Source organism: Gadus chalcogrammus, chromosome 6 (genome assembly GCF_026213295.1).
Source record: "Gadus chalcogrammus isolate NIFS_2021 chromosome 6, NIFS_Gcha_1.0, whole genome shotgun sequence".
In the NCBI taxonomy this organism is placed as follows: domain Eukaryota; kingdom Metazoa; phylum Chordata; class Actinopteri; order Gadiformes; family Gadidae; genus Gadus; species Gadus chalcogrammus.
In genome coordinates, this window is record NC_079417.1 from 2,293,459 (window position 1) to 2,309,612 (window position 16,154).

General features: G+C 47.8%; 2 protein-coding genes across 2 annotated transcripts in view; both read left to right on the forward strand.

Moving 5' to 3' along the window:
- myo1eb (myosin IEb) overlaps window positions 1–888 on the forward strand; it is a 16,938-nt gene extending 16,050 nt beyond the window's left edge. Inside the window, exon 27 of the mRNA XM_056593170.1 lies at window positions 166–888. Coding sequence (XP_056449145.1) covers window positions 166–242 — 77 coding nt within the window. The 3' untranslated portion in view covers window positions 243–888. The remainder of the gene's footprint in view (window positions 1–165) is intronic.
- Window positions 889–1,289: 401 nt separating this feature from the next.
- Window positions 1,290–12,172, forward strand: prune (prune exopolyphosphatase). Its single transcript, XM_056593099.1, has 10 exons — window positions 1,290–1,382; window positions 1,726–2,008; window positions 3,211–3,318; window positions 4,293–4,495; window positions 5,682–5,866; window positions 9,256–9,414; window positions 9,823–9,917; window positions 10,505–10,660; window positions 10,806–10,896; window positions 11,425–12,172. Exons 2-10 carry the CDS (start codon window positions 1,967–1,969, stop codon window positions 11,682–11,684), a joined length of 1,299 nt encoding a protein of 432 aa, XP_056449074.1. The 5' UTR covers window positions 1,290–1,382; window positions 1,726–1,966; the 3' UTR covers window positions 11,685–12,172.
- The last annotated feature ends 3,982 nt before the right edge of the window (window positions 12,173–16,154 follow it).

A 16,154-nucleotide genomic window follows, 5' to 3' on the forward strand; every position in this document is an offset into this window, starting at 1 on the left:
GTACTGTGTATGTATGTGTGTGTGTGTGTGTGTGTGTGTGTGTGTTTGTATAATTGTGTGTACTGTGTATGTGTGTGTGTGTGTTTGTATAATTGTGTGTACTGTGTATGTGTGTGTGTTTTTAATTGTGTGTGCGGTTGTTTCCAATTGTGTGCGTGTGTGTAGACGTGTCCGGCTGGTGGTTTGGTCGTCTGAGGGGGAAAGAAGGGATGTTTCCTGGTAACTACGTGGAGAAGATTTAGGGTGCGGCGCCCCCATCACCCCCCACCCCCTCACCATCACCCCAGCGGCCTTCCTCCAGGGGTCAAAGGTCGACGACACAGCCCCCGCTGTTAAAGAGCAAGCAATATTATTTTATCACGATAAGGATCCACTTTTCAAAAGAGCGAGATGGTGGAATTGTTTACCAGTATTTTGCCAAAGTTGTGTCCAACTATGATTAGTTTACAGAATATATGATGAGCTATGATGAGCTATGATGACACAAGGTAAGATGTGTGCATTCAGGTATAATATTGATTGATACTAATTTGTTGTGCGTTTTGAATAGTAATATCACGGATTCACTGTTAATGCACTCGCCATAATCACACGAATATTGTACATACACAAAAAACATTTATGCAATACTACACTGTGTCATGGACTTTAAAGATAATCAAATGGCATGTTAACTTTTTAAAATCTAGTTTTTGTTTTATGTCTTGAACACAAACCAGTTCCATGAGGAGAGGGGACTTTCAACACACTTGAAATGAATAATAAACGCTCCGATTGTCAATGCATTCTTTTTTGGTTTCATTCAATGTTGTGGCTCTTTTTTCAAGGTGTGCTGTACCCTACAATCACTATCCAACCCCTCAGTGCTCATACGTATCCCCTGTTGCATGGAATCATTGAAAAGTCAGTCATCCAGATTAATATATTAAGGATGTGAAAACTTGGGTATTTGTGTTTGCCTCAATGATTATTGAAATAACTCATTTTGATGTATTTTATTATTTTTTATTAATATTACTGTGTATATAGTCATTTATAGATTAATAACTATTAGATTGTGTGAACTGACCAAGCAACTCTCATCCGAAAGAATACATATAATACGTCCTGCGACCAGCGGGAGGCGATGAATCATGCATGGGAGGACAGATGACGGTCAATGTACAGTACACACTCCGACCAGTGGGGGCGGTAATACCCTTATGAGAGGGGTCTGAGGAAACAGGCCAACAAATCAGATTGTCACGTGATCTCCGTCCGCTCCAGATTTAAAGCAACGTCGGGTCGTGTAGCCTCGCGAGAGTTCCCGGAGGTCGGTAGCTCATCATAACAAAGCCTTTGAGGGGCAGCAAAGCAGACAGTTTGAGATGTACTTTTAACATGTAAGGCATTTAAAGACATACTTTTGTATATTATCAGCACTGAATCGAATTAATATTTGCATTTTAGTATGTAAATGGATTACCTTGTATGATTTTTGGGGCTGGAGGTGGTGAAATGTGGATGTCCACCAGTATAATATTCGTTACATAATAATGAACTATTTTTGTGATGAATAATTGATTGTGTAATAATAAATTGATAGCGTTAATGATGATGTGCTTCATTGGCTTAGTGTGCTGTCAATCAACCAAGCTTTAACCAAGATAATGTAAAACATGTCAACAAGGGCGGTCACGCCCACTATTCACTGATCCGAAAATATTAATGAATTTTATAAAACAGCACTTCCTCGAGCTATCTGAAGTCTACAAAATCCACGTGACGAGCCAGGGTCGCTCTCGTCAACTTCCGTTGACGCAACTCTCCAAATGGCTATGGCTCTGAGGTCTGCAGCCGGACCGTCCTGCTCGTTGTAGCTCTCCACGACTCCACTGAGATTTACGCACACGTCGCACAGCCAAGAAGGCCAGGGTATCTCCTCCCGAACATCTCCCCAGACCTCTGAAGGAACCCAGGGGCGAGAATGGAGACGTTTCTCTCGAGCTGTCATGAAGCGCTGCAGCAGGTAAAAATAGACGCGCTGGGCAGCGTGTCGCTGCAGAGTGACGGGGGCAAGGTGGTGTTTACCCCCGGGTTGATTGTTTACCCCTTCCTAAGGTTGTGGTTGTTCAGACGGTGTTTAATGTTTGGCCGATGCTCCATTCTGGTTTAATGTCAACGGGGCGTTCATGATCTCAACTTTATACCGTCATTGTCCCATTATTTGAAGTCGTTAATGTAAATGAGTTCTCGCTGCTGCGTCGATTAATGGACTTGCAGACTGACTTCTGGGGTTATCGTTTGTTATCGATCGATATTAAATTGCAACAATGCGAATAAATCATTCATCGGTCAAGAGTCCAATTCTGGGGGGGGGGGGGGGGTCTGTGTGTGTGTGTGTGTGTGTGTGTGTGTGTGTGGGTGGGTGGGTGTGTGTGGGTGTGGGTGGGTGGGTGGGTGGTGGTGGTGGCGGTGTTGCGTAATATTGCAGGGTATTAAAGGAAAACTTCGGGACTTTTCAAACTGGACCCCGCTTTCATATCGGGTCTAAGGGACCAATGCAGACATAAATTGTATAATTAAGTCCAGCTTTGAGTGAGAACGCTGCAGCTGTCCTGCTCTAAAACAGGCTGCAATGTAATCCTGTGGGGCAATGTGCAGGTTGTACATTCCTAAAAGTGCTTGTTTCTGCCACTGACTCGGATGATATCACTACGGAAACTAGCCCTATAGAGATATATATAATTAGTTTCCTTACCTTACGCCTTTATCCGACATGTTTGTTATTGTGTCTGTCTCAAGGAGACGTCTCGCTCTGAAACCTTGTTGTGGTGGGATCATTCTGTTGTCATAACAAACAACATTGTAGACGTTGGCCCTACTACTGTCACTATTATTCCAACTACTGTTTAGATGATGGGAATCTCTTCACTCGACTTAGCTTCATGAACACACTATCACTGCTTCATTACCAAACAATGCATGGCAGATGAAGTCTGTGCACTACAAAGTCTTCAGTGTGTGTGTGTGTGTGTGTGTGTGTGTGTGTGTGTGTGTGTGTGTGTGTGTGTGTGTGTGTGTGTGTGTGTGTGTGTGTGTGTGTGTGTGTGTGTTTTTTTTTCTATCGAGGGCAAGGAGAAGAGGTTAGGGAAGGAACACGGGAAGTAATGTTTCTAACCGCAGCCCCCCTGTTTGCTGAGCGTGTCCGTCCTGCTAATGTGTCCCCAGGCAAACGGTGGCGACGGGGGCCAGGGGGTCCATGTCGTCCTGGGCAACGAGGCGTGTGACATGGACTCGATGGTGTCCGTTATGGCGTACGCCTACTTCCTGTCCAAGGTGAGCCCGAAACCCATCTCCACCCGGTCGGAACGCACACATGTTTGCTTTGCTTCCTGTCGGATGAGCGCTCGCTCACTCTGAGTGTTTTCACTTCCAACCACAGGGTTGGACAAGCAGGACATAAACTATGAAAGACCCGTCTGAATGAACCCGATGGGGGCGATCTGCACCTGGGGTTGGACGTGCGTGTTTAAAGCCGTGTTTATAGCCATGTTAAAACATAACCTTTTGAGAATGTGTGTCTCATGGTTCAGAAGAGCTGGAAAGCCCCCACCCTCCTGGGTGGGGGTTTTCCTTTTTGTCAAAGTAGATGGAACTTAGAATAGAAAGATACAGGTAGTTGTCGTGTCCTGGCAGCCCCAGGCACTCTGTTTTTTTCTCCACACAAAAGACTGATCGCAACATAAACTCCAGGTTAATAATCGCCCCCGTCCCACTCCCTGTTGCTCGCTCTCTCTCCCCTGCGGGAGCGATCCAAATAAATGTCATTAGGAGCGGGTATGGAAGGCTCAGGGACTGATGAATGGCAGTCTGTGTGTGTTGGGAATTGAACCCCGTACCTTTTCAGCTTCGAGTTGAACTCCCTCATAGCTATACATTACAGACAACCCTAAACTCTCTCTCTCTCTCTCTCTCTCTCTCTCTCACTCTGTCTCTGTCTCTGTCTCTGTCTCTGTCTCTGTCTCTGTCTCTGTCTGTCTCTGTCTCTGTCCCTCTCTGTCCACCCCCATCTCTCTCTCTCTCTCTCTCTCTCTCTCTCTCTCTCTCTCTCTGTCTCTCTGTCTCTCTGTCTCTGTCTCTGTCTGTCTCTGTCTCTCTCTCCCCCATCTCTCTGTCTCTGTCTCTGTCTCTGTCTCTGTCTCTCTCTGTCTCTGTCTCTGTCTCTGTCTCTGTCTCTGTCTCTGTCTCTCTCTGTCTCTGTCCCTCTCTGTCCACCCCCATCTCTCCGTCTCTCTCTCTCCACCAATCAGACGCTGGGCTCCAGCAGGCCGGTCCTGCCGCTCCTCAACGTCCCGCGGTCGGAGTTCCCGCTGCGGACGGACAACGTGTTCCTGCTGCGGCAGGCCGGCGTTCCCCAGGAGCTGCTGCTCTTCAGGGAGCAGCTGGACCTCCTGCAGCTGCAGAGGGACGGACGCCTCACCCTCACCCTGGTGGACCACAACGTCCTGCCCAGGTACAGACACGCCCCCTAACCAGGGTACAGACACGCCCCTAACCAGGGCACAGACACGCCCCTAACCAGGGTACAGACACGCCCCTAACCAGGGCACAGACACGCCCCTAACCAGGGCACAGACATGCCCCTAACCAGGGCATAGACACGCCCCTAACCAGGCTACAGACACGCCCCCTCACCAGGGAACAGACACGTCCCCTCACCAGAGAACAGACACGCCCCCTCACCAGGGAACAGACACGCCCCCTCACCAGGGAACAGACACGCCCCCTAACCAGGGAACAGACACGCCCCCTCACCAGGGAACAGACACGCCCCCTCACCAGGGAACAGACACGCCCCCTCACCAGGGAACAGACACGCCCCCAAACCAGGGAACAGACACGCCCCCAAACCAGGGTACAGACACGCCCCCTAACCAGGGTACAGACACTCCTACTGACCCAGGTGGACCACAACGTCCTGCCCAGGTAGATGGATGCAAGCGCTGAACCTGTAGACACACCCACTAACCATACATACACGTCCACTGGTTATGAAGACACACCCACTAACCACACAGACACGTCCACTGGCTATCTAGACACACCCACTGAGCAGGGTAGACACATCCATGAACCAGGGTACAGACACGCCAACGAACCATATGGGCACACCATCCAACCAGATAGACACACCATCCAACCAGATAGACATGCCTACTCTGTCGATATCTAGCTACCTTCCTACCTGGTCGTTACACCTACTGCCTCTCTAGGGCACCCCCTAGGACATCTGTCATCCTCGTAGACTCGCCTACTAGGCCTCTAGCCACACCCACTAACCAGGTAGACGTGCGTACTAGTGATCTGGCCACACCCACTAACCAGGTAGACGTGCGTACTAGTGATCTAGCCACACCCACTAACCAGGTAGACGTGCGTACTAGTGATCTAGCCACACCCACTAACCAGGTTGAACTGAATACTAGTGATCTAGCCACACCCACTAACCGGGTAGAACTGAATACTAGCGATCTAGCCACACCCACTAACCAGGTTGAACTGAATACTAGTGATCTAGCCACACCCACTAACCGGGTAGAACTGAATACTAGTGATCTAGCCGCCTCCACCTTTCTTTGTTTTGAGGCTACAGCGCCCCCCGGTGGAGACATGTTTAACGCTGTTTTTGTTCCCTGCAGTTCCGACCGGGACCTGGAGGGGGCGGTGGTGGAGGTGATCGACCACCGCCTCCTGGAGCGGGAGCCCTCCGCCTCCTGCCAGGTCACCGTGGAGATGGTGGGCTCCTGCACTACCTTGGTGACGGAGCGCATCCTCCAGAAGGCCCCGGAGGTCCTGGACCCCCAGCTAGCTCTGCTGCTCTACGGTGAGCGGAAGGATCTGGAAGCATCTGGAAACTCACCGTGGGGGCTCTAGCTGATGGTTATAGTGAGGAAGACCTCAATGAGGACCTTCATCTGATGGTTATAGTGAGGAAGACCTCAATGTGGACCTTCATCTGATGGTTCTAGTGAGGAAAACCTCAATGTGGACCTTCATCTGATGGTTATAGTGAGGAAGACCTCAATGTGGACCTTCATCTGATGGTTCTAGTGAGGAAGACCTCAATGTGGACCTTCATCTGATGGTTATAGTGAGGAAGACCTCAATGTGGACCTTCATCTGATGGTTCTAGTGAGGAAGACCTCAATGTGGACCTTCATCTGATGGTTATAGTGAGGAACACCTCAATGTGGACCTTCATCTGATGGTTATAGTGAGGAACACCTCAATGTGGACCTTCATATGATGGTTATAGTGAGGAACACCTCAATGTGGACCTTCATCTGATGGTTATAGTGAGGAACACCTCAATGTGGACCTTCATCTGATGGTTATACTGAGGAACACCTAAATGAGGACCTTCATCTGATGGTTATAGTGAGGAACACCTCAATATGGACCTTCATCTGATGGTTATAGTGAGGAACACCTCAATGAGGACCTTCATCTGATGGTTATAGTGAGGAAGACCTCAATGTTGACCTTCATCTGATGGTTATAGTGAGGAACACCTCAATGTGGACCTTCATCTGATGGTTATACTGAGGAACACCTCAATGAGGACCTTCATCTGATGGTTATAGTGAGGAAGACCTCAATGTGGACCTTCATCTGATGGTTCTAGTGAAGAAGACCTCAATGAGGACCTTCATCTGATGGTTATACTGAGGAAGACCTCAATGAGGACCTTCATCTGATGGTTATACTGAGGAACACCTCAATGAGGACCTTCATCTGATGGTTATACTGAGGAACACCTCAATGAGGACCTTCATCTGATGGTTATACTGAGGAACACCTAAATGTGGACCTTCATCTGATGGTTATAGTGAGGAACACCTCAATGAGGACCTTCATCTGATGGTTATAGTGAGGAAGACCTCAATATGGACCTTCATCTGATGGTTCTAGTGAAGAAGACCTCAATGAGGACCTTCATCTGATGGTTATACTGAGGAAGACCTCAATGAGGACCTTCATCTGATGGTTATACTGAGGAACACCTCAATGAGGACCTTCATCTGATGGTTATACTGAGGAACACCTCAATGAGGACCTTCATCTGATGGTTATACTGAGGAACACCTCAATGTGGACCTTCATCTGATGGTTATAGTGAGGAAGACCTCAATATGGACCTTCATCTGATGGTTATAGTGAGGAACACCTCAATGTGGACCTTCATCTGATGGTTATAGTGAGGAACACCTCAATGTGGACCTTCATCTGATGGTTATAGTGAGGAACACCTCAATGTGGACCTTCATCTGATGGTTATAGTGAGGAAGACATCAACGTGGACCTTCATCTGATGGTCATAGTGAAGAAGACCTCACTGTGGACCTTCATCTGATGGTTATACTGAGGAAGACCTCAATGAGGACCTTCATCTGATGGTTATACTGAGGAACACCTCAATGAGGACCTTCATCTGATGGTTATAGTGAGGAACACCTCAATGTGGACCTTCATCTGATGGTTATAGTGAGGAACACCTCAATGTGGACCTTCATCTGATGGTTATAGTGAGGAACACCTCAATGTGGACCTTCATCTTATGGTTATAGTGAGGAACACCTCAATGAGGACCTTCATCTGATGGTTATAGTGAGGAAGACCTCAATATGGACCTTCATCTGATGGTTATACTGAGGAACACCTCAATGTGGACCTTCATCTGATGGTTATAGTGAGGAACACCTCAATGAGGACCTTCATCTGATGGTTATAGTGAGGAAGACCTCAATATGGACCTTCATCTGATGGTTATAGTGAGGAACACCTCAATGTGGACCTTCATCTGATGGTTATAGTGAGGAAGACCTCAATGTGGACCTTCATCTGATGGTTCTAGTGAGGAAGACCTCAATATGGACCTTCATCTGATGGTTATAGTGAGGAACACCTCAATGAGGACCTTCATCTGATGGTTCTAGTGAGGAACACCTCAATGTGGACCTTCATCTGATGGTTATAGTGAAGAACACCTCAATGAGGACCTTCATCTGATGGTTATAGTGAGGAAGACCTCAATATGGACCTTCATCTGATGGTTATAGTGAGGAACACCTCAATGTGGACCTTCATCTGATGGTTATAGTGAGGAACACCTCAATGTGGACCTTCATCTGATGGTTATAGTGAGGAACACCTCAATGTGGACCTTCATCTGATGGTTATAGTGAGGAAGACCTCAATGTGGACCTTCATCTGATGGTTCTAGTGAAGAAGACCTCAATGAGGACCTTCATCTGATGGTTATACTGAGGAAGACCTCAATGAGGACCTTCATCTGATGGTTATACTGAGGAACACCTCAATGAGGACCTTCATCTGATGGTTATACTGAGGAACACCTCAATGAGGACCTTCATCTGATGGTTATACTGAGGAACACCTCAATGTGGACCTTCATCTTATGGTTATAGTGAGGAACACCTCAATGAGGACCTTCATCTGATGGGTATAGTGAGGAAGACCTCAATATGGACCTTCATCTGATGGTTATAGTGAGGAACACCTCAATGAGGACCTTCATCTGATGGGTATAGTGAGGAAGACCTCAATATGGACCTTCATCTGATGGTTATAGTGAGGAAGACCTCAACGTGGACCTTCATCTGATGGTCATAGTGAAGAAGACCTCACTGTGGACCTTCATCTGATGGTCATAGTGAAGAACACCTCAATGAGGACCTTCATCTGATGGTCATAGTGAAGGTGACAGTGAAGGGAACAGCTCACTGTAGGCTTTACTTGTGGGACATGCCTGTGGTTATGCTCCTCCCAACACGTGCCTCTTAGTGTAGCCATAGTGGTAATACATTCATGGACCTATAATTATCGTTGTGCTTGGCGCTACTGCCAATGTTTACTCTGGTACACTAATTTAGATGCTTTTTATGTGAGCAGAGCTCAGTCTAGCCAGCTTGTGTGTGTGTGTGTGTGTGTGTGTGTGTGTGTGTGTGTGTGTGTGTGTGTGTGTGTGTGTGTGTGTGTGTGTGTGTGTGTGTGTGTGTGTGTGTGTGTGTGTGTGTGTGTGTGTGTGTGTGTGTGTGTGTGTGTCAGCAGCAGATTTGTTGGATGGAAAATGAATTATGATTGATGTAAAAAAAGGAAAGAAAATGACTGAAGGGAGCACACAAGCTACACAAAGCTAACAAAACGGTGTGTATAAATGTGTGTGTGTGTATAAATGTGTGCGTGCTGCAGGTACGATCGTGATGGACTGTGTGAACATGGCCCCGGAGGCGGGGAAGGTGACTCCTAAAGACAGCCAGTACGCCGCCCAGCTGGAGGCGCGCTTCCCCGGCCTGCCACCAAGGGGCGCCCTCTTCCAGTCGCTGCAGAACGCTCGCTTCGACGTCTCCGGTGAGGCCAACGACATCACTTCCTGTAGAGGGGGACTAACCACTGAGGGGACGGGAGTTAAAGTGGCTCTGTGCCCCAAATGCTCCTGAGATTTTTATAATTAAGTGTATGTATTTTCTTAGTTAGATGAAGGCCTATATATTTTCTTAATGACGTGTTTATATTTTCTTAATTACGTTTATTTATTTTCTTAATTAGGTGTATATATTTTCTGTATGTCGCTGTTGCTCCGTTATTATTATTAATGAATTAAATAAATGGATAAAACAAGGTGTGTGTGTGTGTGTGTGTGTGTGTGTGTGTGTGTGTGTGTGTGTGTGTGTGTGTGTGTGTGTGTGTGTGTGTGTGTGTGTGTGTGTGTGTGTGTGTGTGTGTGTGTGTGTGTGTGTTTGTGTGTGTGTATCCCAGGTCTGTCCACAGAGCAGATGCTGTTGAAGGACATGAAGGTACTCACCGGGGGAGAGCTGCAGCTGGCCGTGTCCGTCATCTACCTCACCCTGGAGGCACGCCACACACACACACACACACACACACACACACACACACACACACACACACACACACACACACACACACACACACACACACACACACACACACACACACACACACCCGTATAACACACCCTACATCAAACCCCCACATAGGTACTCACATTTCACATAATACTTACCAATATATATATATATCATTTAACACTACAGATACAATGCATACACTGTTTATGAACATATCTCTAACATTACATGCATCATGCCCCCCAAATACTACATATATATTGTATGTCACACCCAATGTTCACCCTCCAGAATTGTGTTTGCTTCATACAAGTGTTTCTAAACTGTGTCACAACAGTAGATGGCTACAGACAATTATTGTGTCTATGTATGTAGCAGTAGATATATATTTAAGTATGTATATGTATATAGGTCTTTTTTGTTTTTACTGCCTGTTGTATTTGATGTGTTTTGCAACATAAGAGGAATAAAGGAAAACTGTATAGATGAACCAAGGACATACATTATGACCGTGACCATATTTGGTGGGCCATGGGTTTTCTGACTGATTGTGTTCTGGTGTGACTGCACAGGTGTTCCTGGAGAGAGACAAGCTGGAGGACGATATGTCCGCCTTCTGCGTGAAGCACGGCTACAACATGCTGCTGGCCATGACCATCTCCTTCACGGACAAGCAGCCCTTCAGACAGCTGGCCATCTTCAGCCACAGCGCCCTCTGCAGGGAGGAGGTCGGTACTACAGACAAATGTTTTTATTTATTTCTATTGGGCGTGTTCACCGTGACAACCAGACCTTTCCCAGACTAACGCCATACCACTGTACATGGTTTCCATGTCAACAAGTTTGAGTCATTTTCTTGCCATCTTCTTTCAGATGAGCCAGGCCTTGGAGAAGTCACGTAACCCCGCCCTGTCTCTCTGTCCAATCAGCAGCCCCCATTCCCACATCAAGGCGTACCTGCAAGGTAAAGAGTTTGAGTGAAGATCCAATTCACTTTTCGTTGCCAGCCAGTTCTGGGCTCCACCCACTTATTCTGACACCCAATCAAGATGTAGCAATAGCACTGTACATTAGTATATTTATAATAAGCAATGGAGCATTAGCATATTTAGCATTGTATAACTATCATGTTTAGCATTAGCACTGTATAATTATCATATTTACCACTAGTACTGTATAGTTAGCATATTTATCATTAGCATTCTATTCTAAACCGGACTAGCTCAACGTTATGAGTACAAATCCTTAACCCTGGCGGCTTTAATGTCAGGTCCGATGAACAGAGTTACCCCGAGCACACAGGGCATGCATGGATGTGTATTTAAACTCCAAATGTCATTTATGTTGGCATATTTGCTCGGGCCCTTGTCACTACAAATTAAAATGAGCAAGAGACGCGTGATTTAATTTAACCAAACATAACCCTGAATGGATATTGCCTCAAACATGAAGAAGCAGTTGTAAAAGACTAACGCTGCGTTTGGTCTCCCAGGCAACACACAGGCCTCGCGCAAGAAGCTGCTGCCCATCATCAAGGACTTCCTGAGGGAGCAGGAACAAGATGGCGGCCGGGACGAGAGGGGGGAGGGGGAGGAGGAGGAGGAGGAGGACACTCAGTTCCCGCCCACCCCCATGAACAGTCTGGTGGAGGGCTGTCCCCTTGACAACGGGCTGCCCAGGATCAGTGCCCAGGCGCTGGAGGAGAAGTTCAGCCAGATGTCGGCCAGACAGGAGCGAGCCCAGAGCCCCTGAGATCCAGTTTGGGGCGGGAGATTTAAGGAAAAAAAACACGTTTTAATCCAGCTCACCACCGAGAGAAGGACTGTGTGTCCGGTCCAGGAGCACAGTTCGAAACGGGGTGGTCACTTCTTACCCAGGACACTTTGCTTCAGTTTGGTTTGTTCTTTTTTGCTTTATCCCCGATCCCTAAGATGATCTGAGCCTTTTGTGGACTTCAAGGCCTCCGTCGAGTCGTGAAGGTTGACCGGCGGTTCGGGATATAATCTGTTGATCCGACGTTACCACTCCATGCGAGGCCAATCAGTTTGATCCGGTTGGATCCGGTTGGACGGTGTGCTGCTCTGTGCCAGAGAGGAGCAGGATCAGATGAAGATGTTGTAGTCTTCGGAGGAGTTTAACGTCCTGTGTTTTTATTAATTCTTATTTTCAGGTACTACAATCGAGCTGTTTGAAAACCTCAATGTATCACTTTACAACCGAGTAAAAGCTTCCAATATCACTTTGACTGTTTTTTATCGTTTTTGTATGATACATCCATTCATTACCACTGATTTGTAAACAAAATCCAATTCAGGTTAGTTTTCTCTTTCGAAATTAAAACAGGAAGTCTAACAAATATTCTTAAAATCATCAATCTCTATATTGCTGCTCTGTGAAAAAAGCTGTTCAAATCGATTTTCTATATGCCATGATAATACAAGGCGATTAGCACTGTTTACATCCCCTCAACAATCTTCCCATTGGCCATTAAGTCCCATGGTCGTGAACTTCGACCCCAACTCTCCCCCCCAGCGTATTCCAACAGTTGCATGTTTGGAGGTCGAAGTGGATATCTCTAGAAAGAAAGGCATTCGTCCTGAGTCTTTTAAAAAGTATATCACTAATCTATTAGTGATGGGAGTTTGAGATCCTCCCACTAGAACCTGGGTTTGTACGCCTGCAGTCTCCCTCTAGGCTTTACTATATACTCCTGTATGGTTAAAAAGAAACGACAAAAGGATGTTTCTCAATATTGAACCTCACTTTGGAAACCTACGAGGCGCTCTGCTGTGGTTATGAGGCAACGTTGTGTAGTCCAACCGCCTGAAATCGTGACTTGCTGCAGATTAGCCAACCAGGAACCTGATTTCATCACCGCTGAGTGATTGCTATTAGCCCCAAGGAAGTAATAAGGTAGTTTACTCTACTATGTCCAACGGCACCGACTTTAAATCAGATCAAATTAACTCTTATTGTCACTCATGACAATAGCTTGTGTTCAACGGAATGAAAGGTTGTTATGCAAGGCAAGGCAAGGCATATTTATTTGTATAGCACATTTCATACACATGGCAATTCAATGTGCTTCACACAAAAGAAAAATGAAAAAGAAAATGAGGGGACTAAGGTGTGACAGTCAAGAAGACAAAACAATGACTAGACTACACATCTAGAATTACACATATCTAGCTGAGCAGCTTTCTCTGTATACAAGACAAAACGAAAGAGATCTGTGATATATATATATACAGTTCATATACAGCTGAACTGCACTTTACACTCAGAGGCGCCGCATCCCATTAGGCATACCAGGCAACTGCCTGGGGCCCCGCAATTGTTTGTTTGGGGGCCCCGGGCCATGGGGGGGGCCCCCTAGAGCCAAAAAAAAAAATCGATCCACCCCCCCCGTCGTCAACAATCGCTCCCTTCCCCCCCCCCCCCCCCCCCCCGTCAACAATCCTCTGCCTAGGGCCCCCACACTACCTAGAATCGCCCCTGTTTATACTAAATACCAATTTGGGAAACTTCCAATTCGTATGCATCCGAACGGCAGGTGTGTGTGATGGTTTGTCGTAGCGGGGTGTGGAGGAACTAGACGGCTCGGATGAGGAAGCTTATGCATGGCTGAAGACGAGCCATCGCCGGCTTGATGGGAGGAGGGCGTCAGAGGATGAGGGTGTGTGAGGGTGAGGTTGTGTTAGGCTGAGGGTGAGGGGAGTGTGAGGGTGAGGTTGTGTTAGGCTGAGGGTGAGGGGAGTGTGAGGGTGTGAGAGTCGCTGATGATTGGGGAGCGAGTTGGGAACCAGTCTCTCTTAATTGCATCGACTTCCCCGATGCAATCAACTGGGAACCGGTGGGTTTGTGTGTCCCAAGACGACAGGACGTTGTCAGCAGTTACGTCATCATCGCATGCGTCAGTGGATTGTTTTTTTTAAGGACAGCAGCTCCACTTCCTCCCGTGTTCCTCCTCACTCCCTCCTCCCTCCCTCCTCACTCCCTCACCCCCCCCCCCCCCCCCCCTCCCCCCTCTCCCAACCTCAACACCGGAAGACAGCAGGCGGTGAGATGCCGTCATGATGATGACTCCTCCCCAGAATAGACAGAGAGAAGGACAGAGGGAGAGAGGGAGAGACACCCAGAGGCCTCACTCCTCCCCAGACCAGCCCTACAGGAATGCCTCGCTCCTGCCAGGTGAGAGGCAGCCAATGGGAGAGTGGCCGGTGTGATGAAATGCCGTCAAACCTGCAGGGGCAGAGAGGAGAGCGAGGGTGTGTCTACGCGGTCTGAGACACAGAGGAGGGCACGCTCTCACACGAGACCGCACACTCACACACACACTCACGGACTCAGGAGACTTCCCCAGAGGCTCTAGCAGTTCCCTCGCTGTTGTCTGACAGACGTTCTCCTGGCTCCGGGCTTCGGTGCGTCTACGCCTCACGGGAACATGGCGACAGAACCGTCAGAACAGGACGACCGCTACATGCTCAACGGGTAGGAACATCTCGCCCTGTTGTTGTTATTGTTGTTTTGTTTTCGCGCCGCCGACACCGGAGCCCTGTGTGTGTGTGTGTGTGTGTGTGTGTGTGTGTACGTGTGTGTGTGTGTGTGTGTGTGTGTGTGTGTGTGTGTGTGTGTGTGTGTGTGTGTGTGGCGACAGAGAGGTTCCTCATTGTAAAAGGGGAAACGCAGTCGTGATGAGGAGTGCATTAGTGAGTGTTACACTCTGGGTCGTACCACTTTGGGGGGGTTTCTCCACCGGTGTGTTGCACGCCTCTGGACAACAGCTCCTTCGGGTCAGGGAGACGTCCTCCAATCAAGAAGCAATGGAACACAGAGATGTCATCCAACCAGGGAGCCTGCAGGAAAAACAGAGCGAGGACCTCCAATCAGGAAGCAGGACTACAGGGAGATGTCCTCCAATCAAGAGGAAGAGAAACAGAGATGCCCTCCAATCAGAAAGAAGAGAAACAGAGATGCCCTCCAATCAGGTAACAGAGATTCCCTCCAATCAGGAAACAGAGAAACAAGTGGTGTCCTCCATCAAGTGGACTTCCTCCACATTTCATCACAAGAATGAGACACTCTAAAAAACGCTAGATGTGAACGCGGCCTTATTGCTACATGATAAGGTCGATGATCATCTGAGCTCACTTAAACTACCCGGATGACTTGAATTTAAAATCACAATTCATTCCTCTCTTGATTATTGTCACTGGGAATTGCAGGGACATTGATCGATGAAATGCCCGAATGGAAGTCACAATTAGCAGAATCATGGTTCAGGGTTCGAATCCCAGAGCAGACATTGCTTGCTGTTATGTTTGAGCCTTGATTTCAAGGTGATTTCCAGGTCATCTTAAATTAGGTCAGATGCATTTTGATTTGTTAACATCCTGAACACTGATTCGTTGCTGAATCCATTCACCCTTTCATGCAACTATCCTCTGTCTACACCCATCCATCTATGATTCATTCATCCATCCAGAGCCTGCGTAGGCTCTCGTAGGCTCATCTGATCTATTTCTAACCGGGGGGATACGTTTGATGACGTCATGGCACATCTTCCCACCAGAGAGGCACCAGTTAAGCTCTCGGAGTAACCAGTCCTCTCTGTTTCAACGTGTCCCTCTCCAACCGTGATGACTCGTCTTCTCCCACAACTCATCATCTCCAGTTACCTCTCCGCTGGGAGACAAAGGCAGCGGGGGGGGGGGGGGGGGGGGATAGAGTGTCGGCCCCACTTCACGCACGGCGAGAACACACTAGACAGAGCTGAAGAAACCGTCCGCATCACACACACTCCTGCCCCGACACACCCCCAACCAGATTTACAGGTATCTCCCTGAAAGGCGCTGGGTCAAGTTGCCATTCCCTACTTCCTGACTGAACCGCTCCAGCGGCATTGAACCACTTCATTGTTCAGCGAACGCAAAAACCAGGATGGGGAATGTTTAAATTGATTCATCCGTTAATTTGCATTGGGTCGCGTATTCCACGGCGGTTGACCGAAAAGGGTCGCGGTGAATCAAGCTGGATTCGGTTTGTGCAAGGGTCTGTTTTTATTTAGTTTCTGAGTTCTTCTGCGCTTATCTCGATGTATGCACAACGCGTCACCAGTGACGGAGCTCCCTGATTGGATGCGGCTCTGTGTGAAGGGCACTGTGTTCCCTGCGCTCTGACAGCCACCTGCACGAGCCCTGCTGCTCCTACTGTATCACTCAC

Coding starts and splice junctions, on each gene's coding strand:
- prune (XM_056593099.1), top strand. CDS start 1,967: ATGGAGACGTTTCTCTCGAGCTGTCATGAAGCGCTGCAGCAG. Junction 5,867..9,255: donor GCTAGCTCTGCTGCTCTACG/GTGAGCGGAAGG, acceptor TGCGTGCTGCAG/GTACGATCGTGATGGACTGT. Junction 10,897..11,424: donor CATCAAGGCGTACCTGCAAG/GTAAAGAGTTTG, acceptor TTGGTCTCCCAG/GCAACACACAGGCCTCGCGC.